The sequence below is a fragment of the Bos indicus x Bos taurus genome, chromosome 7, assembly GCF_003369695.1.
Source record: "Bos indicus x Bos taurus breed Angus x Brahman F1 hybrid chromosome 7, Bos_hybrid_MaternalHap_v2.0, whole genome shotgun sequence".
In the NCBI taxonomy this organism is placed as follows: domain Eukaryota; kingdom Metazoa; phylum Chordata; class Mammalia; order Artiodactyla; family Bovidae; genus Bos; species Bos indicus x Bos taurus.
This window is the reverse complement of record NC_040082.1, coordinates 72,308,794-72,331,180: the sequence shown is the minus strand read 5'-3', so window position 1 is coordinate 72,331,180 and position 22,387 is coordinate 72,308,794. Positions and strand designations below refer to the sequence as shown.

The 22,387-nt window shown below is 56.8% G+C and overlaps 1 protein-coding gene across 2 annotated transcripts in view; it reads left to right on the top strand.

The window, feature by feature from the left end:
- The first annotated feature begins 1,318 nt into the window (after positions 1-1,318).
- The window catches only part of UNC5A (unc-5 netrin receptor A), a 64,407-nt gene continuing 43,338 nt past the window's right edge, over positions 1,319-22,387 (top strand). The window contains exon 1 of one of the 2 annotated variants that reach the window (XM_027546900.1): positions 1,319-1,596. In XM_027546900.1, the coding sequence (XP_027402701.1) occupies positions 1,527-1,596 (70 nt within the window). In that variant the 5' untranslated portion in view covers positions 1,319-1,526. The remainder of the gene's footprint in view (positions 1,597-22,387) is intronic. The other variant, XM_027546901.1, reaches the window with a different exon arrangement.

Genomic DNA, 22,387 nt, shown 5'->3' with positions numbered 1-22,387 from the left:
ACTGTCTGTGTTTTTCACAGCAGAGGTAAGAGGAAAGCAAAACATTTCTCACAACCCTTCTCTCTCAAAAGTGGGAAACAAAAGACAGACCGAGAGAGGGCCTCGTGTTTCAAGAAATATAGGAGAGCTCGTATCTCTTTGTGGAAGCGAAGACCATTCTTATGTCGCCCAGCGTGCAGCATCAATCGAGTATGTATCATCGACTAGCCTTTTAGAATGCCCATCGACTATAGGCATTTTAGTTTGCGACCCTGCCCTTACCCTTCTCATTCTCCTCCCGACACAGAGTAGGATCTTCTTTTTCTAACCACTCTCCTTGTGCACATGGTGCGCGTCCGTCATTTCCTTTCTCCTTCAAGGCAACCCTCTGTTTATTTAAACCCGATTAGGGTATGGGGGTGGGGAACAGGAGGCTCCAGCGGCGGTCGTTGCTGGAGGCTCCGGGAGACACCGTGACTTGCCCAAGGTCACAGAGCTAGAAGACGGAGGCCCCTAGACTCTACCCCAGATCTCTCTAGCTCCCAAAACCCAGTGGTTCCTTCACGCCCACGTCTCCTGCGAGGTGCGCGCTGCGGGCGCAAACACTGCACGTCTTGTTGATTGCGCTGCGTCCTAGCGTTGTTTTCTTTAGGTAAACGGTGCCGTGGGGTTAGAGAAACCTAGGATCACTCTGAGGCCCACCTGGTTCTGTGGCTGGGACTGCGGGTGGCCCCTAGTCTGTCCTACCCGTGTACCTCTGCGCACGGGCCAGGGTCCGGGAGCTTCCCGCAGTTCCCTGTCCGAGCCGCGGGCTGGGTGGCGTACAGCAACACGCTGAAAGCCTCGGAGCGCGACCGGGAGGTGCGGAGTAGGGTGAGGTGGGGGTAGAGGGCTGCGCGGAACCGCCGCCGGGCACCGCTGTCCCTGGCCGCTGTCTGCAGCCTGGCGCCGCGCCGGGATCGCTGCAGCCTTGGGCCCCTCCCGGGCCACCTGTGCGCTGGCTGGTGGGCCCGGGAGAACCCGGATCCGGAGAATCGATCCACTCCGGGTTTCAGACTTTTGGCCGGTCCCTGGAGATCGCACAGGGAGGTGGGAGGCCTCCCGCCCACCACCCCAGCCCCTCCCTGGGGGAGCCTCGGGCAACGCCGAGAGGGATCCCCAGAGCTGGGGGTGGCCCGTTCGCGCGGCGCGGGGCTTCTGGGCCCCTCCTTCCTTCCCCCGCCCCGCCCTGACGCCGCCCAGTTCCGTTGCTCCAGTCCGGGTTTTGCGGCGCCCGCCGGCCCGCTCCCCGGCTGCGGGCTCCGCGCGGCGGCTGGCTCTGTGCGCGGCGCGGCTGGCGCTGCGCTCCGCCCCGGCTGCATTGCTGCGCTCCCGGTGCCCAAGGGAGGCACGCGCCGCGTGCGCCCCGCAGCCGGCCGCCGGGAGGCAGCGCAGTCCGCTGGCATGGGCCCCGGGGGTGCCCGGGGCCGGGGCTCTGGGCTGAGGCGCTGAAAGGCGTCCTCCTGTCCGCGGGGCCCCGCGCCCGGCCCGCCCGCCTGACCGCGGCCATGGCCGTCCTGTCCGGCCTGTGGCCAGCGCTCCTGGGCATAGTCCTCGCCGCCTGGCTCCGCGGTTCGGGTGAGTCACGCGCGCGCTCTGGGGAGGTTTGCGGGGGACCGTGCGCGCGAATGCTCATTGCTCTAGGGGTCCCTAACCCGCGCTGCCGGACCGGTTTGGGAGCCCCCCGAGGCCAAACTTTGCGAGGCGGGACGCGGGGGCCGCCTGTCGCTGCTGCGCAGCTTCCCCGCGCGCTTCCCCGGAAGCCTGGGTTCTGCCAAGTCCAGGAGCAGCTGTCAGCGCGTGGGGCTGGCGAGTGTAGACGCCCCACGCCTCTAGGCGGGGGAAGTTTGCTGGTTGCCCGGCCCCAGCGCAGGGCTGGGGGTTTAGGTCAAAGCCCCGGGGAGTCTGGCTTGGCCGGTTAGCCGGTGAGAGGGTTTTGACCACATCCCAAGTGCCCAGGAAATTGAGGACGGGGTTTAAGATACCGTTTCCCGGCAGCGTCTGCCCCAAACAGCTACTCACAATTCCCAGCTTGGCACCTGGCCGCTGCCCACGTCCGGAACACAGTGTCCTCCTCTGTCCCCGCCACACACTCTCGCACACGCGCACACTCAGGCGTGGAGGCGCATACACCAGCCCCCGAGCCCTTGCAGTCCCGCACAGTGGAAGCACCAGGGCCCCGGGCCCCGGGCCCCGGCACTGTGGCTCCTGGCCCTCCTGGTGCATAGGGTCCAGAGTTGTGTGCGTGGAAGCTCTACCGCTCTCCCCACTCTGTTTCTCTGGCACAAGCCTTCTCCCTCCCCTCGTGTCCCTTTGGCCACCCTCACCTGCCCCATAACTCAGCCCTCAGCCCACTCCTGAGGGTGGGAGGAGTTCCCCTGCATCCTTTGTCTGCTCTCCCCAAGCTTCCTTCCACCTAGGCTGAGTTGTTGGGGCCTCCTGATGGCTGCCTGCCCCCCTGCACTTAGCAGAGCTGAGCACCTATGTGGACGGGAGGGGGTCATTTGTGTGATCAGGGGGGCATGGAGCTTGCCATAGCAAATCTTGATTCTTGCAGCCCTGAGACCCTGGGGGCTGCCTCTGAGCCTGGCCAGGCCATTGTCAATCCCAGGGGTGTCAGAAGGGAACACTGGGGTTCCTGAGAAAGGAAGCCAGACTGACTGAAGAGGAATGAGTGAAAGCTCGGAAAGCAGCCTGATGATTGAGGCCGATGTCCGTTTCCTTCAAGGGTCTCTGTGTAGTGCATCCTGCATCCACTGGCTAGCCGCCCTCCCCACCCTGCCCCCACAGTCTTCCCTCCCTCACCCATCCACTCTCCTTTTCCATCCCCCCAGCATCCCCCCACTGAATCCTCACTTTAACAAACCCCTCTGCCCATGACCTCCCCTCCGCATCTGGGAGATTGCACTGCCACTGGGTGTGTGTTCCTGTTGCACACACGTGCGTGTTAGGCGTATGTGTGCATCGCTCAGGGGGCACGGGTTGAGCCACTGACCGTGGTGAGCTGGGGGGTGTTCATGCCCCGCGCATGGGGGAGGTGTTGCTAGATACCCAGTAGGGGCCCAGGGCTTGTTTACTGAGTCTGATGCATGCGGGAAGGTTGCGTGGTCATATCTGCATGTCGCCCCCGTGAGCACGTGTGAGGGCTCTGGGCTGGCATGTGTGGCCTGGCGATGACGGGGGCTGGCGATGTGTGCAGCCCGGGTATGTGTGTGGCCAGATGAGCGTGTGTGGTGGCAGGCCCGCTGCACGTGTGTGACGGTTGTGAGCAGTGGCACAGGTGAGCATATGTAGACGAGAGGGTGATGGGTACTGGTGAGTCCGGGTGCCGCAGCCCCAGGGGGTGCTGCGTGGATCCCTCAGGACACAGAGTCCAGGTACCGCATCCCAGGGCCGTGGGGCACCTGTTGGGACCTCATGCAAGGTTGCCCAGGGCGCTGGCGGGTGGGCACCAGTGCCGCAGGGCTGCCCTGGAGCAGAGCCTGCCTCCGGCATCAGCCCTCAGGCCTGTGTGAGGGGCTGCTGAAGGGCATGGGGTCCTTCTTGTCATTTGGGGCCCCTTTACTGCTGGCCCCCGCAGGTTCTGGGCACATGTGCCCAGCAGGCTGGCCCTGCGCTGACCCTGGCTCCTCCCGCATCGCCCATTCAGCTCCTTGGCAACAGCAGCCAGTGAAAAATGGGTCTGAGGGAGGGACAGCCAGCCAGGCTGCAGGGGGCGCCGGGGGGCCAGCAGGATCGGAGCCTCCTGCTCCCCAGGCCAGGTGCCCACCCTCTGTCTAAAGCCTGTCCCTTGGCACTCACCCAGGCAGGTCCTCTCTGTGCCCCCACATGCAGAAACCACCTGTCTCACAGGCTTTTCCCATTCATACCCGCTCACACAGCTGGTACCTGCCTCCCCGCCCCTGTGGGCTGCACACACCTGCCGGCCTTCTGGTCTCAGATCTCTGAACTCCTGAGGGGAGGGGCCCACAGGGAACTGGACCTCCTGAAAGGGGGGGCTGGGGGCATCCCAGAGCCGTGGTCACCTCCTCAGCCCCTCTCCCACCTACAGGGTTGATCCGGACCCACTTTCCACCCCCCATCAGCTGGGGTCATTGGTTGCTGGGAGGGGGTCTTCATTCTTCAGGGCTAAGAGATACCCTGCTGTCACTCACCATGCCTTGGGAGGGGGGGGTCTGCTCTTTGGCAGCCCACCAGGCACCCATAGGAGAGGGCTGGTCCTCTGGCCCTCCTGCTTTTCCTGCCCTGTGCTGGGAGGAACTTCCTTTAGGAGCCTGGGGACTGGCACTGATACAGGTACCAGACCCCCAACCTAGAGGCACTGACGGACCTGGTTCCTAGGAGCAGCCAACTTTGGCCTCAGCCAGGGGCCAGGGGACTTCCCAGGTAGCGCTAGTGGTAAAGAACTCACCTGCCAGTGCAGGAGATATGAGAAACACAGGTTTGATTCCTGGGTGGGGAAGATCCCCTGGAGAAGGGCATGGCAACCCACTCCAGTATTCTTGCCTGGAGAATACCCATGGACAGAGGAGCCTGGTGGGCTACAGTCCATGGGATCACAAAGAGTTGGATGTGACTGAAGTGACTTAGCATGCATGCACAGGGGCCCGGACTCCCCTGTCTTACAACCCTTTCTCTTGTCTTGCGCTGCTCTGGGCCCCAGACCTGCAGACTGAAGCCATGAAGTCTGAGGCAGAAGCTGCCCTGAGCCAGGTATGAGGGATTTCTCCAGGCAAGGGCCCTAGTGCTGGGCTTGGCTGCCTCCTGAGAACAAGTGTACAGGCACACACACACACACGTGCACACGCACACGCATGCATGCACACACATGCACATGCATGTGCGCACACATGCGCACGCGCGCACACACACACACACACACACATATTGTTTCGTGCACATGCCAGACCTGCTCTTTCCAGGCCAGCCCTCTCCTGCAGTCCGTCCTCCCAGGCCCCCTCCCCCTTTCCCCCAGCCTGGGGCAGGAAACCTTCGAGTCTCTCTTGGCTCTAACCTTCTCCTTCATGCTTCATGTCTAATCTATCACCAGGTCCTCCAGCTCAGCCCTACTTGTGACTTTGCTCATGTCCCTCTCCTCCTTTGTCCCTCCCCACCCAGCCCTTCCCCCTCACCTTTCTCACCTGGGCTGGTGCCGTGGCCACCCCTCACTCCCTCCCTCTTCTGCATCCTCCACCTAGACTGATGCGGCTGGTGCCCAGGCTCGAATGCACGAGAACGCCTTCTGTGGCACCCCAGTGGCAGCAGGGAAAGTCTGAACCCCGAGCCCAGGAGCCCTTAGGGAAACACCTGCAGCACACACATCCCTGGGCGGACATGTTGGCAGGTTAGGTGTCCTCCCTGACTCTGGCCATCCACACTCCCAGACAAGCTCTGGCTTCCACCCACTGTACTTCCCATGCCTTGCAAAACGTGGTGCCCCCTCCCCCAGCCAGCCAGCCATGATCCCCATCCTATACCCCAACATCCTCAAATTCTGGTCAGGGCCAGGCCAAGCCTTCGCTGCTGCTGCCAGTCCCCACTGTGCTGTGATCATCTCAGCCTCCAGGTTCAATCCAGCCCTGCCTCCTCATACCCATGAGGGGGCCACGGCCCACTGGTAAGCTCCAAGTGGGCTCCAGGACAGAGGTTCTGACTCTTCAGCCCTGGAGTGGCCTGGGGCAGCATCTGGGGCAGGGGGGCACCTCCTCACTCGTGCCAGGGCTTCCCACAAGTATTGCCGTTGCCAATGGCGCTATGACCCTGTTCTCAGCCCCCAACATGCTCCGAGTCACAGCCAGTCAAATGCTTATTTCTCTTTTTATTTCCTCTGCTTGAGTTTGAGTTCTCTGGCTAGACAAGGGGACGGTGGGGTGGGCGCTGTGGCTGGGGAGTGGGGAGAAGTTTGCTCTGTCCCTTCGCAGCTCTCCTCATCCGCCCCGCCCCCCACATCAATCCTTGTGCCTAAACACAGACTGCCCTGCTCCAGGGAGGCCGGCAATGGCTCCTGTCCAGGGCCAGGACCAGCTAGCTGACGCCCCCACACAGATGGCAAACCAGCTCCCTGGAGCCTCTGTGTTGTGGGTCCCTCACACAGGTGCACCAGTGTCTGTGGAACAGGAACCTTGCCTGCCCCAGCCCTCCCAGGCACAGATGTTCCCAGGTGGGTGTCTTCTCTTGCGAATAATGTAATTCTGGACCCCAGACCTGCAGACTCTAGCCCCTGGAAGGTGGGGCTGAGGGGCACCCCCCTCTGATAGTACCCATCCTGACCCTGACCATCTGTCTGAGTGGCCTCTTCCTCAGGCCCCACTCCGATGCTCAGGGCTGGCGTTGACACCAAGACTGGAGGTTCATTGAGCACCAAGCAGGGCTCCCAATTCCCAGACCCAGCAGAGCCCAACCCCTGGGCCCCAACCCTCCTCACCACCCAGATGGGCACCCAGCTTCCTGCAGTCAATTCTGCTGACCCAGCTCTCCATTCCCTTTGTCTGCTCCCAAGAGAGTGGCATTGAAGGGTCCTCCTGTGATTCCATGGTGGCTCAGATGGTAAAGAGTCTGCCTGCAATGTGGGAGACCCGAGTTCCATCCCTGGGTCAGGAAGATCCCCTGGAGAAGGAAATGGCAACCCACTCAGTATTCTTGCCTGGAAAATCCCATGGATGGAGGAGCCTGACATGCTACAGTCCATAGGTTTGCAAAGAGTCACACACGGCTGAACGACTTTACTTTTACTTCCTTTCCTGCCTCTGGGGAGCCTGTAAGGTAGAATGGAAAAGGCAGGGCTTTGGAGGCAGACAGGACAGGCCAGGTTTCAGTCTAAGCCACCTGACCTTGGATGAGAAAAAAATTTTTCCCCAGCCTGTTCCCACCTTTGGAGAATAGGGTCACCTCTGCTCTCTGGGGTTAGAGTAACGAGTTGATGGGCGACACTGAGTGCCCAGGTGGACCCCAACATGGAGCAGGTACCTGTGTGCCTCCTTCCTCCATTTTCCCTGGCATTTGAAGGGAAGTGAGTTAGGACAGGGTGGGGTCTTAAGCTGTGTCAGGCTCCAACATCATATATAAGGGAGAAGACCATCTCTATAAACTGTTTCACTTCTTGCTGCCCCTAGGAGAAGTCATTGCTTCTAGTTGGAAGAAGCCTCCTACCCACCCCACCTCATCTATACTCATACCACCCCTCGCAGGGCACCTGCTTCAGACACTTGATTCAAACACCAGTCCCCCCAGGGTGAAAAGAACTTTGGAGATTCTGTGAAGATGATCATTTGGGCCCAGTTTGTCCTGGATCTGTGGTGACCAGCTCTGACACACAGAACATGGCAGCAAAGCAGGGGTGGGCACCCGAGATGCAATTCAATTCTGGTTCAGACTCTGCCATTGGATTACTGTGTGACCCTGAACAAACCACTTAACCTCTCTGGGCTGTCTTCCTCTGTATGCTAATGGGCTGGGCTGGATAACTACTGGGGGCTATGCCCAGAGAGGCTGCCTCGTGAGCCTGAGATAGACTGTACACTCAGCAGCAGGTTCCCCCAGGAACTGTTCACATCTGCCCAGCACCTGCCAAAGCCACCAACCACGCTGGCAGCAGCTGCCTCTGTTGCCTTGGAACCAGGTGGCTGTTGCAGCAGGGCCGAAGGTGACTGTGACATAGAGGTGGGAGCTGGGAGTTCCAGTGCCCTGGCAAGGAAGCCAGGTCCTGTTTGGCTGGTTGAACACCCCCCAGTGGCAAAAACAGGCCTTCGCAGGATCCCCAGAAGGTCAGCGTGCCAGCGCCTGAGGCCTACCCACTTCCTGGGGACTGATAGAAGATGCTGCAGACAGCCTTTGACCCCCTGGGAGCCAGAACCCCAGGCATGCGTAGGAGGTGGTAGGGTGGTTGAGTTGGCAGGCTCTGGGGTCTGGGTTTGGACCAGGGCTCCAACGAGGGTGAGGCAAGGGAGGGGCCTAGGGTGCAAGATTTATGTCATGCAAGTGCAGGGCTGATCCTGAGAGCAAAGACTTCCTTACATCTGTTCTCTCGACACCCTCTGCCTCACCCTAGTCCTGGCCGTGGATGTAGCTCCTCCCTGTACTCCTTCATTTCATGTCTCTAAAATATCATGTGTGCATGCGTGCTAAGCTGCTTCAGTCGTGGTCCAACTCTGTGTGACCTCGAGGACTGCAGCCCGCCAGGCTCCTCTGTCCATGAGATTCTCCAGGCTGAGTGGGCTGCCATTTCCTCCTCCAGGGGATCTTCCCCATCCAGGGATCGAACCCGCGTCTCTTATGTCTCTTGCATTAGCAGGCGGGTTCTTCACCACTAGCGCCACCTGGGAATCAGCCAAAATATTATAAAAGGACCTAATTCACAGGGTCCTTGTGTGGATTAGGCAGATCGATGCATGTCCATCCTGGCATACAGGAGGTGCTCAAAAAATGTGAGCAATCGAGGTGACGGATATGGCAAAGGGCACTGTTCCTTCCTCTCCTCTCCTACAGAGTGGGGGAGCCCTCCCACTTTGTGGGAGAGGATGCAGCTAGGGGTCCAGAAAGAGGTCAAAGGCCTGGGGATGGGGGGCTGGCCTGGTGTCTTTTCTCTGCCCCCTTTGAGGGATGACAGGGGTAGGTCGGTGATCAGAAGTCCCCTGCCTCTCCCTCTCTCCAGAGGGAGACTGGTCATTGGCTGGGCCATCCCAGCCCTGTTTGAGATGGAGGAGACAGGGAGATTCATGGCCATCAGGAGAGGCCTAAGTGGCAGCTGCTCCCCAGAGTAGGCCACAAAGGGCATATTTGAGGTCCCACTTAGATGGGGGAGGGGACTCAACTCCCTGCCTGTCCACAGTGAGAGCACCAAGGGCCAGTGTCCTGATGGGTGAGTCCCCCAGATTCAGGCCCCTCCCCACGCCAAGATGTCAGAGCTGTGTCCCTCTGGAAGGCTCGGGGTCACCTTGAGCTCCAGGCGAATGCCTGGCTGAGGTCTGGGGAGGGGCAGTCATTCTAGACTGATCCTTGGAGAGGGAGCTCTGGCCCCTGTAACCCACCCCTACCGTAGACCTCTCCAGCCAGGATGGCAGATGTGACTCTCCGTGCCCCACCCCAGCAGATCCAGCCCAGAGCCTGCAGGGAGATACACCCCGATTTAGACCCTACCCCCTCCTTACTGGAGCACAGACCAGATGGAGTTGAGGGGCTGTTGGTTTTTCCCATATCCGCATCTTTCCAGCCCTTCTCTCCCCTTCCCCCACCAAAATAAAAAAGGGAGATGACGGGCACTGTCAGGTAGGAATGATTCCGTATCGTCCCAGCGTGACCGGAGCCTTCCCCTCTTTCCAAACAACCCCCACCACGTTGTCCGGGATAGCTCGGCGGGCGGGGGTCCGGGACTAGCGGCAAGCCTCCGGCTGGGCGGGCGAGCTGCGGGGCACGTGAGCGGCCGGGGGCGGCAGGTGCCCGAGCCAATGGGAACCCGAGCCCAGGGATTAGCAATTAGCCGCGGCGCCGGCCCGGGCCCTGGGGAGGGGCGCGCCCCCGGGCCATTCTGGGAGAAGGGGCACCACGCGTTCAGCTCCACCGCCTGGACCCCGGTCGCCGCCTCCGCCCGGCGCGGGGTAATGAGTGCGCGGTAAACTCGGCGGCCGCGCGGGGAAGGGGCGGGATCCCTCCGCCCGCCAGCCCGCCCGCGGCCGCCCGCTGGATTAGCGGCTCTTTGTTCGGGGCCTGTTAACAAGTTCCTGGCTGAGCGCTCGGCTGCCGCCCGGGGAGCAGGCGTCCAGCCTCCGGGCACGGCAGCAAGGCGGCCTCTGCGGCTCCTCGGTTCACGCGCTCGCCCGGCTGTAGCTCTCACCCCCGCCGCCTGCCCCCGGATCCCCGGAGACGTGGCCGGGCGGTGGGCCCCTCTGACGGTCTGGTGCGGGTAGCGCTTCCAGAGCCCCCTCGGCTGACCTCGCGGCGGAGAGGAGGAGATTGTTGGAGCACCTCCCGTAGGCGTGCGCCGCTGGGGTTCGTCTCATTTTCCAGATGTGGGAGGGCACGGCTTCCCGAGGTCCCGCGTTGCCTTACTAGACAGGCCTGGGGTTTCAGGATGGGGTTGGGATACCTCCTCCTTCTGCTAAGAGGATTTGAAGCCTGGGGCGGGAATAGGAGGAGGCTTCGGTACCTGAAACTGTCACATCTATGGTCATAATTACCTTGGTGATGGTGGGAACCGTGTCCAGTGTTGGACTCTACCGGCATCTTGTGATCAGAACCGCAGGACAACCCAGGAGGTAGGTGAGGTTAGTCCCATTTGTTAGATGAGAACATTGAGCCTTAGAGAAATGGCAGAGCTGGGACTTTGTTACTGCTTGGCCGCACCTCCCCCACCCACACCAGCAGGGAACAGAACAGAATCCCATATGTCCATTTACTGTCAGGGCCTTGTCTGGTGTCCCATGGACTTAAAAGCCCACTGGAGAGTCACAGGACCTTGCTTCTTTGCATGATCTTGGGCTAATCTGAAGTCTGCGTGTGTGCTATGTCTCTTCAGTCCTGTCTGACTTTTTGTGATCCTATAAACTGTAGCCAGCCAGGCTCCTCTGTCCATGGTATTCTCCAGGCCAAGAATACTTACGTGGATAGCCACGCCCTCCTCCAGGGGATCTTCCCAGCCCAAGGATCAAACCTGCCTCTCTTAGGTCTCCTGTATTGGCAGGCAGGTTCTTTACCACTTGCTCCACCTGGGAAGCCCTAATCCCCTGTCTCCCAGAGCCCATTTTCCCCCTACATCCTGCCTCTTCATACCACCCTGCCACCAGGGTACAGGCTCTTTCTAAACCTGGGCTGGGATGTCCAGGCCACAGGATTTTAATTATAAAAATCCCTGAGGGTCAGCTTTCCAACTTAGCCGGGGCCACACACACACAGGGTGGCTGGGACTGTTCAAAACAACTTTCTTACATAAGATGGAATCTTTTGTGGGAAGCTCCCCCACATAGTTCTTGACTTTTTCTTCTGGGGCCACAGTGGGTGGATTCTCCCTTTTCATTTACTTAATACAAGGCCCCATCTGCCCTTTCTCAGGTCAGGCACCTCCTTTCCACTCAGCTGTTCCTCATGTAGCAGGTTCCAAGTCCCCTTCTCTATCCCCAACGTCTTTGTTAGCTTCTCTGGATATCAGTCCCAGGAGGGCATCGCACTGTGACACAATGCCCTAGCACAGACTGTCATAGGATACTAAGTGTGTCTGTTGCAAATACTGGAAAATCCAACCGAAATGGCTTAAGAAAAAAAGGGAGCAGGGAAGGATTTTTTTGCCACGTGTAACTGAAAGGCCAGGGGTAGTTCTGGCTTCAGGCATGGTTGGATCCAGGGAAAATGTGTGACCAGGATTCACCCCTCATCTCTGCTCTGGCAGGAGAGGGAAGTGTTGCTGCCACTCTCCAAAAACCTTTCCTCTCACAGTCCCAAGGTAGCTGCCAGGAATTACCAGAGCTACATCCTTGCAGGCCTAATCCAGGAAAAAATAGGGAATCTCTCTTCCCTTAGCCATCCAACAAACGTCCTGGTCTCTCATTGTTCCAACTCAAATGCTCTCAGAATGAGCCAGTCCCCACAGCCAGTGGTTATGGTCGTGCAGGTTAGCTTGGGCCCAAGCCACCTATGTCGCTGTCCTCTTACCAAGGCTGTTTGCCACCACTCGCAGCTTCTTGTTCAGGGAGAAGGGATGGGCACACAATCCTCAGATATGCTATCAGTGCCTTTTATCCAAGTATTTAATAGAAATCCTGACTAGCTCAAAGGGCACAGCCTGAGGCTCAAAGGTAAAGACCCAACTGTGGAGCAACATTAGTCATTTAATCGGCTGTGTTAGAAAACAATGCTGGCCATTCCAAAGATTCTGCGTTCCCTTTAATGTGTGGCTCAGATGGTAAAGCATCTGCCTGCAATGCAGGAGACCCAGGTTTGATTCCTGGGTCGGGAAGATCCCCTGGAGAAGGAAATGGCAATCTGCTCCAACACTCTTGCCTGGAAAATCCCATGGACGGAGGAGCCTGATAGGCTACAGTCCATGGGGTCGCAAAGAGTTGGACACGACTGAGCGATGTCACTTTCACTTAATGTGTTATTACCTGGTTTGTGCATCTACATTTGCTGATCTTGAGATATTTTATCAGGTACCTGACTGAAGTCCGGGCACACTGTCTCCAGTCTGAGCCTAACCTATCAGAGTAGTAACTCTATGATAAGGGAAGCTGGTCTGGTGTGACAGGTCTTTGGGGGTCCCACCTTGTTTCCCAGTGTCCTTGGTCATGTGAAGCTGGCTCAGATGCACTACCAGAACCGTGCCTGGGGTCTGCATCGGGTCCACCAGGATGGGGCCATTGCAGTGGACAATTGTTGTTGGGTTTGTATCTGTCCAGCTTCCATTCCTAGCCCCATCGGGACCCTCTGACCTCTCCCTTGGTACACGCATGGTCAGTATTCAACAGGCCCCTTCATCTTGAAAGCAGGGCCCAGGTAAGGCAGGTTGGTAATTTCCCTATCCTGGTTCCTTTCCTGCTTCAGAGCCTTCTTTTTTAAGCCTCTTTCCCCTTCTCTCAGCAACCTAGTTTTTCACTAGAACTTCCCCCTTTTTGCTTAAATTTGTAAGAAGCGATTTCTGTTGCTTGCAGTCAAAGAACATAACTGACGGATCCACCAAATACAGCTTTCTTGTTTCTTCGGCCACAGTCAACTCATCTGCCCCATGACTGCCCCAGGCCTGTGCCTGGACCTGGGGTGTGGTTTATTAGGACCTAGAGACCTGAGCTCCTTCACAGCAGTCACTAAGCCTGTCCTGATCTCACCTCTTGCCTTCAGTGCTTTCTTACTAGTGTTTATCCTGCCTCTCCACTTCAGTGTCCTCAGATGGGGTGGAGAGGCAGGCCTTCCAGCACCTCCCAACCAGTCAGAAGGCCCACCCTTTCTTGGGCCTCCTCCTCCAAGCCCCTCCTGCCCCAAGTTGTGTTGGCACTTCCCACAAACCTCTGAGGGACCTGAGCTTAGGCTTCCCAGCTTGGTTCTCCATTCCATGCCTCTCATCCGAGTGGCACTGTCCTTAGTTGGTGGCCAGCTTTCCATGTTGGGCATGTTTGGTTAGAATATACCACTTTCTGAGAGTGCTTTCCTTCAGATCTTTTGGGATAACACAGCCAGAGGCCCATCTTTGAGACCCACCCAGTCCTCTCAAGACCCCATGCTTTTAAGACTCCTGGCTCCACTGAGGGGGCTTGTCTTTGGGGTGAGTTGCCTGAAGCCTGGCACCCATAGGCTAGGATGCCCTTCGGAGGGTGGTCAGCCTCCCCTCCCCAGCAGTAATGTGCCGATGAATGTTTAACAGTTGGCTCTCTGGGAAAGTGCAGGACAGAGCTGCCAATTTCTATGGTGTAAATACTCCCACGATGGCCTATTTCAAGCTACCAATGTGATGTTGACCAGCTTGCAAAATTCCAGAAATTTTAACAACAGGCTCTCCTAAGCCAGGATGAGCTGGCTTCAGCACAGTGCTTTCCCCTGGTCACCCCAGCCCTCTGAAGAAGTGGTCACAAAAAGAGAGTGACAGTGGCTCTTTGGGCCCCTCCCTGCTGGATCCATTGACCTCCCCAGCTCTTCAGTGGACTGTGGGATGGGATGTCAGGCACTAGACGGTTAAGAGTCAGGGCTCTGAAACAGAATCCTAAACTGGGTGACCTTAGATAGGTGATTTCAGCTCTCTGTGCCTCGATTTTCTCATCTAGAAACTCTGGATAATGAAAGGCTTCTACTTCGTAAGGTTGTGAGGATTAAATGAGTTATTCTGTTTGAAACACTTAGCCCAATGCCAGACCCAGGCTAAATGCTCTACAAATGGGAGCTGCTGCCGATGCTCTGTGGACAGCGATGGGGATACTCACTCTTGGCCCCCTCTGTGACACCCACTTAAGTGGTGGGGGGAGCAGGTTCTTGGTTGACAACAGTGACAGGGAGCATCAGGGCAGGACCCTGCAGATCTAGAATCTTGGAAAGGTGCTCATTGAGGGGTGATGGGCATTCATGAGGGGGCCTGAGAAGGAAGGTTGATGTAGTGAGAGATGTCTCATCCAGAGGGCTTGACCAGGTATGACTCCTGAACAGCCTGGAAGCCAGGGTGGGTTCCCAGGACATGCAGAGCAGAGAGGTGGTGGGGGTTACAGCAACATTCAAGAGCCCAGCCAGGCCAGGCAAGGACAACCCATCTGCTGACCTGCAGACTAGATTGTGGCTTCAGGGCTGGCCCTGGCCACACCACTTCCTCTGTTCCCAACTGTGGGTGTCCCAAGGCCAGAGGAGGAGAGGGACTCTGCCTGAGACCTTAGTGTTGGTAGCGCTGGCCAGACAGGGAAGGGAGGGGAAAGAGCACACAGGCGTTCCCTGGTGACAGCGTGTGTACAGGGGAGCCAGGAGGCGCAGCCTGGCTGAAGCAGACGGTGCCTGTGGGGGACCAGTGAGCGACAGGGCCGGCTACATCGTTGAGCTGGGGAGTGACAGGCAGTGAGCAGTGTTTAAGGAAGATTAATCTGGCAGCACATGGAGGATGGATGAGAGCAGAGAGAGGCTGGAGGCAAGGAGACCAGCCAGGAGGCTGCAGCGGTCATCCAGGCAAGAAATGACGAGGCCTCCCTTCTCAGGGATCAGGCAGTGGGGATGGAGTCAGAGAGATGGATGTGGGAGACATTTGAAGGGAGGAGCCTCTGGATGTTGCATGTAGGGGGTGAGGGATGGGAATGAGGCAAACATGATTCAGAGCTTTCAAGCCTGGGAAAGTGATGTCAGAAGCAGAACCAGGACGGGGAGCCTCAACAGGGGAGAAGCTGCAAGAGGCTTTACAGAGCTATGAGCTTCACCCTGCCAGGCCCTGCCTAGAGCGTGGACATCACTCAGGGACTTTGGCCACAAGTAACAGAAACTGGTTCTAGTCAGGTGAAGCAAAGAAAGTGTAACCGGGGTGGTCAGGGCTGGCAGATCCAATGGATAACCGAGGGACAGACAAAATCATGTCCTGGGAGAGAGGTCTTCAAAAGGTCAGGGCAATGATGGGGCGGTCCTGTGTAATTCAAGGCACTGAAGGCAGGAGGGGAAAGTGGATTTGCTTTGTTCTGTATAGCCTTAGAGGGTAGGGTCAAGACCCGCAGGTCAGACATGAGAGGCTGAGAAAGACCTTCCTAATGAGCAGTGACAACTGTGGCCTTGGCAGGCAGGGGGCTCCCCATTGGTGGGGCTATTGAAACAGACTCTGTTGGAACTGTCAGGGAGACTGTGGAATGGTTGCAGGTGGCCCTGGTGAGGTCCCATGGTAAAGGGGAAAGGGTGGACTTTGGAACTGACTTGGCCTCCACCCTCAGCCCCACTCTTACTGGTTGGCCTTGAGAAGTGCCTTACCTTTGGGAACTGGGCTCTCTGGAGGGATGACCTCACCTCGTGGAATTTTGTTGTTTCTTTGGTGCTCATTGTTTTGACTATTCAACACACGTCACTGGCATAGCACTCTTCTCTAGGTGACCTCCAACACCTTGGAGGGGTCCTGGTGGGACTGTCAATCAGGGGGGCCCACCCTCCTCCTAGAAAACACCTGACCAGGCTGGCAAATCCTAGTGGAGATCTTAGGCACGGTGATTGGTCCATAGCGGCCCTGGGACCTGGCCTAAGCCAATCAGGTTCTTTCCCGTGGTTTTTCCTACCTGGCAGTGGAGGAGCCCTCCTTTTTCCCTCTGGGATCAGCAGCTGTGAAGATGCAGACAGAGATGTTGGACCAGTGGCAGCCATTTCCCCCTTATAGGGAGAGAGTCTGGCTGCAGAGGGAACTATGGCCAACACAGAGAGACAGGCAGGAGAGGGAGCTGTCTGGTGGCCCCAGAGACTCAGGAGCCCACACCTTTTCCCTCAGTCCTGTAAGCTCCCCACCTCAGCCTTCCCAGCACTTGAGCCAAAAGCTTCCTGCTTTAGGCTTATGCCAGCTTGGCTGGATTTCAATGCCCTGTACCTGAAAGGGACCCTAGCACCAGGTCTCGGGAGGAAGATATGACAATTGGGGACAAAGTACCCACCCAAAGATGGCTGGGTGGCAGTGTGCAGGGCATGGCAACCTCACATGGCAGACAGAACATTCTAGACAATAGTAAGTTCATATACAAGTCCAGATTTGGGGATCCCCTTGAAAAGTTGGATCTGGGCACTGAGCCCATTTTCCTGGGTGGGCAGGGGCTGGGACCTGGCTACCTCCTTGACTGGTGTACACCCCTGTCTTATGCAGCCCCACTTGCAGGCACCCTGAGACTGCATTCTCACCCCAGCACAACACCAAGAAGATGTGCGGAAGCCTTCCTCCTCTCCCTTCCGACTCTAGAGCCTGTTTTGGGGGCTTAGATTTCACCTGTTCAATAGAGGTGGCAGCAGCTAGTCAGGTGGAAGAGGCTAAAAGCTTATGGAAAACCTGGGATGGGCGCTTTGAGGGGCATGGATGGCAGGAAGTGGAGATGCAAGGCCCATTCAGAAGGAGCTGGTCACTATGAGCTTGAGTCCTGTTGTAAGGGGTGATTGGGGAATGGCTGCAGCTGAGATGGAAATGGAGGATTGGCAGAGTGATTCTGAGAAAGCCGAAGGAGGCCACTAAGAGAGCCCAGGAGTCCAGGGAGGAGTTTTGAGGACAGGGTGGCAGCCGCGAGGAGGGCTGCAGGGAAAGCCCCTGTAGACGAGGCCTGGAAGGCGTGCATGCGCATGCTCATGAGCAAGTGGCACCAGAAATTGGTGCCTGAGTTCCTGTGCCCAGAAGCATGAACCAGCCTTAGAGAAAGGGACAAGTCTGGTGGGCAGGGAATAATGGCCACTTGGAATCTGAAGAGCTTCAAGAGAAGGACATTAGAAGCCAGAAAGGGATCCTTGAGGGCTTCAGTGCAGGAGCCTGGGCACAGGGAGCAGGGGCTGGCTGGATGGTTGAGATTGCTCAATGCTTGCAAGGTTCTTGCACACAGCTTTCTGCAGGCAGCCTCAGAGGGGAAGTGACTGCCTGAGTCACACGCAGCCACCGCAGGCCAGGTCCCAGCACCAGCCCCTCTGAGCACAGATCTGTGCCAGGGGTTGGGCAGAAGGCTGAGGGCCCCAGGGAGCTTTTGAGGAAAGCTGAGAGGATGGACTGGGGACAGGGCTGAGTGAAGATGCGAACACATCAGTCCTTAAGGAAGCAGTGATGTGGACCTACTGCGGACCTACAGATACCGACTGAGCAAGGCGAGTTCCATCACCACGCTCATAAAAAGTAGACAGACTCAGATAATGCGGAATGCTTTCCAGGATTCGGAAGGCAGGCAGAGAGGGCCATGTGACCCATGACCCTGGGTGAGCTAGATGCAGGTGTGTTGGCTGGCATATTAGCCTGGATGGTCAGGCCTCTCCAAGGAGGTGATCTGTGAGCTGAGACCCTAATGACAAGAAAGAGCCAGCCATGTGGGCAGCGCCCCAAAGCTGGGAAGAGCATGATTTGTGGAGGTGCACTGTGGTCCAGGCACAGGGAAGTGTGGAGCTGGGTGGAGAGGAAGTGGGACTTGTCTCTGTGCTCATTTATGCCATGTGCCCCCTCAGCTTCCCAAAAGGTGCAGTCAGAGGAACTGAGTGATTAAAGTCCCTCTGAAGGCAGATCAAGAGAGCCCAGGCCTGGGCTGATTGCACATCACCCTGGACTGGGAGTCAGGAGACCTGAGTCCCAGGCTGCTCTTAGTTCAGAGGGCCCACCCTCTGCCTCATTTGAGAAATAGGGAAGATGACCTGGGCCTGGGCTGCATTGGTGCTAGACCCAAGGCCTTAGAATAGAGAGCAGGAGCCGGGTGAGGGTGGGGAGGACGGAGGATGTGGGGAGAAAGTAGGACAGGTCCCTTCACAGCGCCTTGCTGTCTCAAGGCCTGCAGTCCCCACTGCCGCCCAGTATCAGATATGACTCTCTAAAATGAGCTAGGGAAGTCCAATGCGGTCGAGAATCACACCCTTCTTGAGTACTTTATTATATAGAGAATCGAGGTAAAATTCATATAACGTAAAATTAGGCATTTTAAAGTGCACAATTTAGTACGTTCACAATGTTATGCAGCCGTCACTTCTATCTAATTCCAAAACATTTGTGTCAGCCCCAGGGGAGACCCCATTAGCTGTCACTCCCCGTTCCCCCCCTCCCCAGCCCCTAGCGAACCCCAGCTTGCTTTCTGTCACTACAGATTAGTCTATTCTGGGTATTTCATGAGAATGGAATCATACGACATGTGTCCTTTACTATCTGGCTTCTCTGACTTAGCATGATTTTGAGGTTCATGCAGGTTGTAGCATGTATTAGTGCTTCATTTCTTTTTATGACTAATTGATGTTCCATTGTATGGAGAGATGGCATTTCGTTTATCCATTATCATTGGCTGATGGACATTTGGGTTGTTTCCAGTGTTGGGGCTCTTGTGAATAATGCTGCTCTGAACATTTGTGTGCAAGTATTTGTTTAAACACCCGCTTTTAGTTCTCTTGGGTATATACCCAGGAGTGGAATTTGCTGGGTCATATGGTAATTCTAAGTCTAATTTCTTGAGGAATCACCAGACTGTTTTCTCAGCAACTGCACCATTTTGTGTTTCTACCAGCAGTGCATGAGGGTTCCAGTTTTCCACATACTTATGCTTATTTTTGAAATCATTAAATTCTTGCAAAAATTGTTTTTCTCCTCTCCTGGTGCCCAGCTTTGCCAGTAGCCTGAATTCATGTTTATGTTCATCAGGCTGCCTCCAGGCCAGCCAACCCTGCCTGGTGTGGGTTACATGGCCCAGGACTGGCCTCAAAGGGCAAGGCGGGGGTTGGGACAGCTGGGGGGGGGGGGGGCACTTGGCCCTGCAGCGGGTCAGGCGGGCTGCCGGGGAAGGGCCAGGCCTCTCACTGCCCTCCCGTGCTCCATCTCCCCCCACCCCTCCCTTCTTCCTCTACACACGCCCCCAGTGGGGAGCTGCCCTTGCCGCCCTGTGCTCCGTTTTGTGTGTGTGTCTCGTCACGGGGATAAATGTAGCTACAAACAATGCGGCGGGCTGGGTGCTAATTTGTCAGACGCAGTGCGTGGCTGTGATTCCGAATACATTAACATTTTCACATGAAATCATTTCAATTTTTAGTGATTAAGAAGTATTTGTTTTAAAGCATTAGGGTGTTGACTGCAGGCCTAGGGGGCTGTTGTGGGGGGAGGGTGGGGGAGCCCCCAGGTGTGATGTCATTCATAGATACAAGCAGAGATCACACCAGTCATGTCCCACACCCACCCACACCCACCTTGGGTTTCCTGGGTATGAGGCTGGTGGTGGCAAGGAAGGGGCAAGTCTCAGGACCTAACCTCAAGTAGCAGCCTGCCACCGGCTTAGCTTTTTGCGGCACTTATCCGCATTGGAGGACCCTCTTTATTGGCTTGTGTACTTCTTTTCTACTTCCACCCTTATGTTAGGACATAAGATTTTCCAGGGACTGTGGCCCGCCTGCTGCTCACTGTGTCCCGTAAGCCTGGAGTGATGCTGGCACTAAGTAGAAGGTCAGTATGTGTCAGATGGACAGACAGACAGGCAGGAGAGAGGACAGATGGGTGGACAAATGAAGGGCTGGGTAAATGGGTGGGTGGACGGATGGAAGGATGGGAAGGTGGAGGATAGAGAGTTCAGGGGGCACAAAAGACCCCTCACTGTACTGTGCATCCTGTTACCCTTGAGTCAAGCTCTCTATGGGACTTGAAAGACACCAGCCCTCTCAGGCAAGTCACCTCTGCTGTGCCGGGCTTCCAGGCAACTGGGAGGTACAAGTTCATCAGCACTAGGGCTGGTACCCATGAGCCTCTGACCCCCGACTTCCTCATCATCCCCACTCTTGAGAGCCTGTCCGTGCCTCCCTCTCTGAGGGAATGGGAGCCACTGAGGGTTCCCTAGGGCTATGGACAGACCAGCTCCTCCAGGGACCCAGCTTCTGCCTGTCTTCTTGACCAGGGATGCTTTCCTTCCCTCCCAGGGGCTTCCAAGCAGGGTGGCATTCTCCAGAGCAACTCCCGGGGCAGCTGGGTCTGGGCATGAACACTGGCCTGTGTGTGTGACAGGACATGCTCAGAGCCTGGCCAAGTGGAAATCAGACTCCTGCAGGCTTCACTCCGGGGGTCACACAGGGGACCCTTCATCCCCCTTGTGCACCTCCCAAACTTCTGTGGCCCTGCACCCCACCTCCATACCCCTAGATCAGCAGACCCCTCCCCCACCCACCCCAGTGAAAGGAAAATAACTGGAAGCTTTTATCGTTCAGCAGAAGCAACATCAGAAAACAATTATTGTTTTAATTACCTGCTGTCGCCGTACAAGACAGGGAGGTTGTAAAATGCGATAAAATCTTTCATGTTAATGGACTGCCAGCCTGGGCCAGGGTGCGATTTATGGGACTGCAGCTGGCAACTCCAGTCAGCTGGTATGGAGTCCCCCTGAGGCCCCTTCTCCCCATCCCTGGGGCTGGGTCTCCAATGCCAGGGTGTTGTCCATCACCTTCTACTGAGACACAGCAGGGGTCCTTGCATCAAAGCCCAGGAGTGCTCAAGAGTGTCCTGGGGGCTGCATCCCCTGGAGGGCGAACCTTGGGTCGGCCTCTCTTTCCACTTCCTGGAAGCCATGCCAGTGATGGGCCAGGGTGGGCACATGGGCCTGTCTCCCTAAAATATCTTCCAGCCACGTGAGATCAGTGCCCTGGGTACCATCTTGGACTCCTGTGCTGCCCAGAACTAGCCCTCCCCACAACCCTGAAATCTTGCACCTTTTCCTCCTCCGCCCCCCAAGACCCCCAGAGGCTGACTGCCACCGCCTGGCAGAGGTCCTCCCCGATCCTGCCCTCACCCAGCCCAGCCCCACTGCTGTGCCTGCATCTTCCCAAAGCACGCTGTGGCACAGCACTGCTCAGAAACCAGCCTGTTTTGTGCTAAACATCTTCACATATTGTCTCATCGAAGCTTCACAACAGACCTCTGAGGGGGTACTGTCATGATGCTCCCCATTTCACAGCCGTGGAAACCGAGGCATGGACAAGTCAAGTGTTGGCTGGCAGTCTGATTTCAGAGGGCTGGTCTGAAAACTATGTGGAGTAGCAGTTGTGGAATGCTTGGAACAGCGCCAGGAATAGAGTTCAGGCTCCAGACATTTTAGCTCTAATAATAATTCTTGTTGTAACATTGCCATTCAACCTGGAGCAAGTCACTTGGCTGCTTTCGTTACACCTCACTTTCCCATCTGTACAATGGGGACAGCAATCGCCTATCCTATATGATGCTATCGTGAGAGGGTCAAATGCCATGTGTGCAGCTCAGGGCAGAGTGTGTGATGAGAGCTTGGACCTGTTAGCTGCTGGCCTTGCTGTTGCCATGGTGATAGTGGCAGAAGTTGAGGTTGTGAAGAGGAGTTGAGTCCACATTATGCAAGGCCCCCCATGCTACACTGAGGAGTCTCCTCCAGCCATCCCAGAGATAGTGGGGAAGCTGCTGGAGACTTTAAATCCAGGAAACCACGTGATCAGGCTTTAGAAGGATCATGGTGGCCCGGTGGCAGATCAGTGGGTGAGGGAGCAAAGCCCAGTACCAAGACAGTCCAGATGAGGGCTGACCAGCCCTGCACCCCAGACTCAGCAGAGAGTTCCAGCCACAGTGAAGGTAGACGGGCAGGGCTTGTCACTGCCTGGACAGAGGAGGGGTGAGAGGAGCAGTAAGGAGCAGCAAAGTCTCTCTGCGGAGACTCATGCTTCTGTAGATCTTCTCTTCTCTGCCTGGCGCCAAGCACGGGATGGCACAAGCGGTGACCACTCCCGCCTGGAGGACACGTAGTTGGTTAAGGCCCAGGGAGCAGCAGGGACAGCTGAGTAGGAGGGAGCCCAACTCGAGAGAGTTTTCAGGTCTTTCCCGTGGACTTGAGTGGGGCTTACTCTGGGCAATCAGGGGCCTGGCTTCGTCTCCAGATAGGTTCAGGTGCAGGCTGAGTGCAAATCTGCCCTGGGTGAATTTGCTCATTGATTCGTCCACTCACCCACTCATTTGTTCATTTCTCAACTCATGTCTTCAATGAATGATTGTTGAGCATCACCTCCACTAGGGGGTGGGGGCAGGTCTGATCCAGACCCCGGAGATGCTGGGAAGTAGGGTGGAGCCGTACCCACACCCTCCCAGAGCCGATGTTCTGGTGGAGGGGATGGGCCACGAGCCAGTGAACAAATGAAGAAATGAAATAATTGCACGTTGTTGGGAGTGCAGAGGAGAACAAAGAAGGAGCTGGGATAATGGGTACCCCCCCTCCTTCTCTCAGGCCCTGTCCTGACTGCCTGTGAGAAGTGA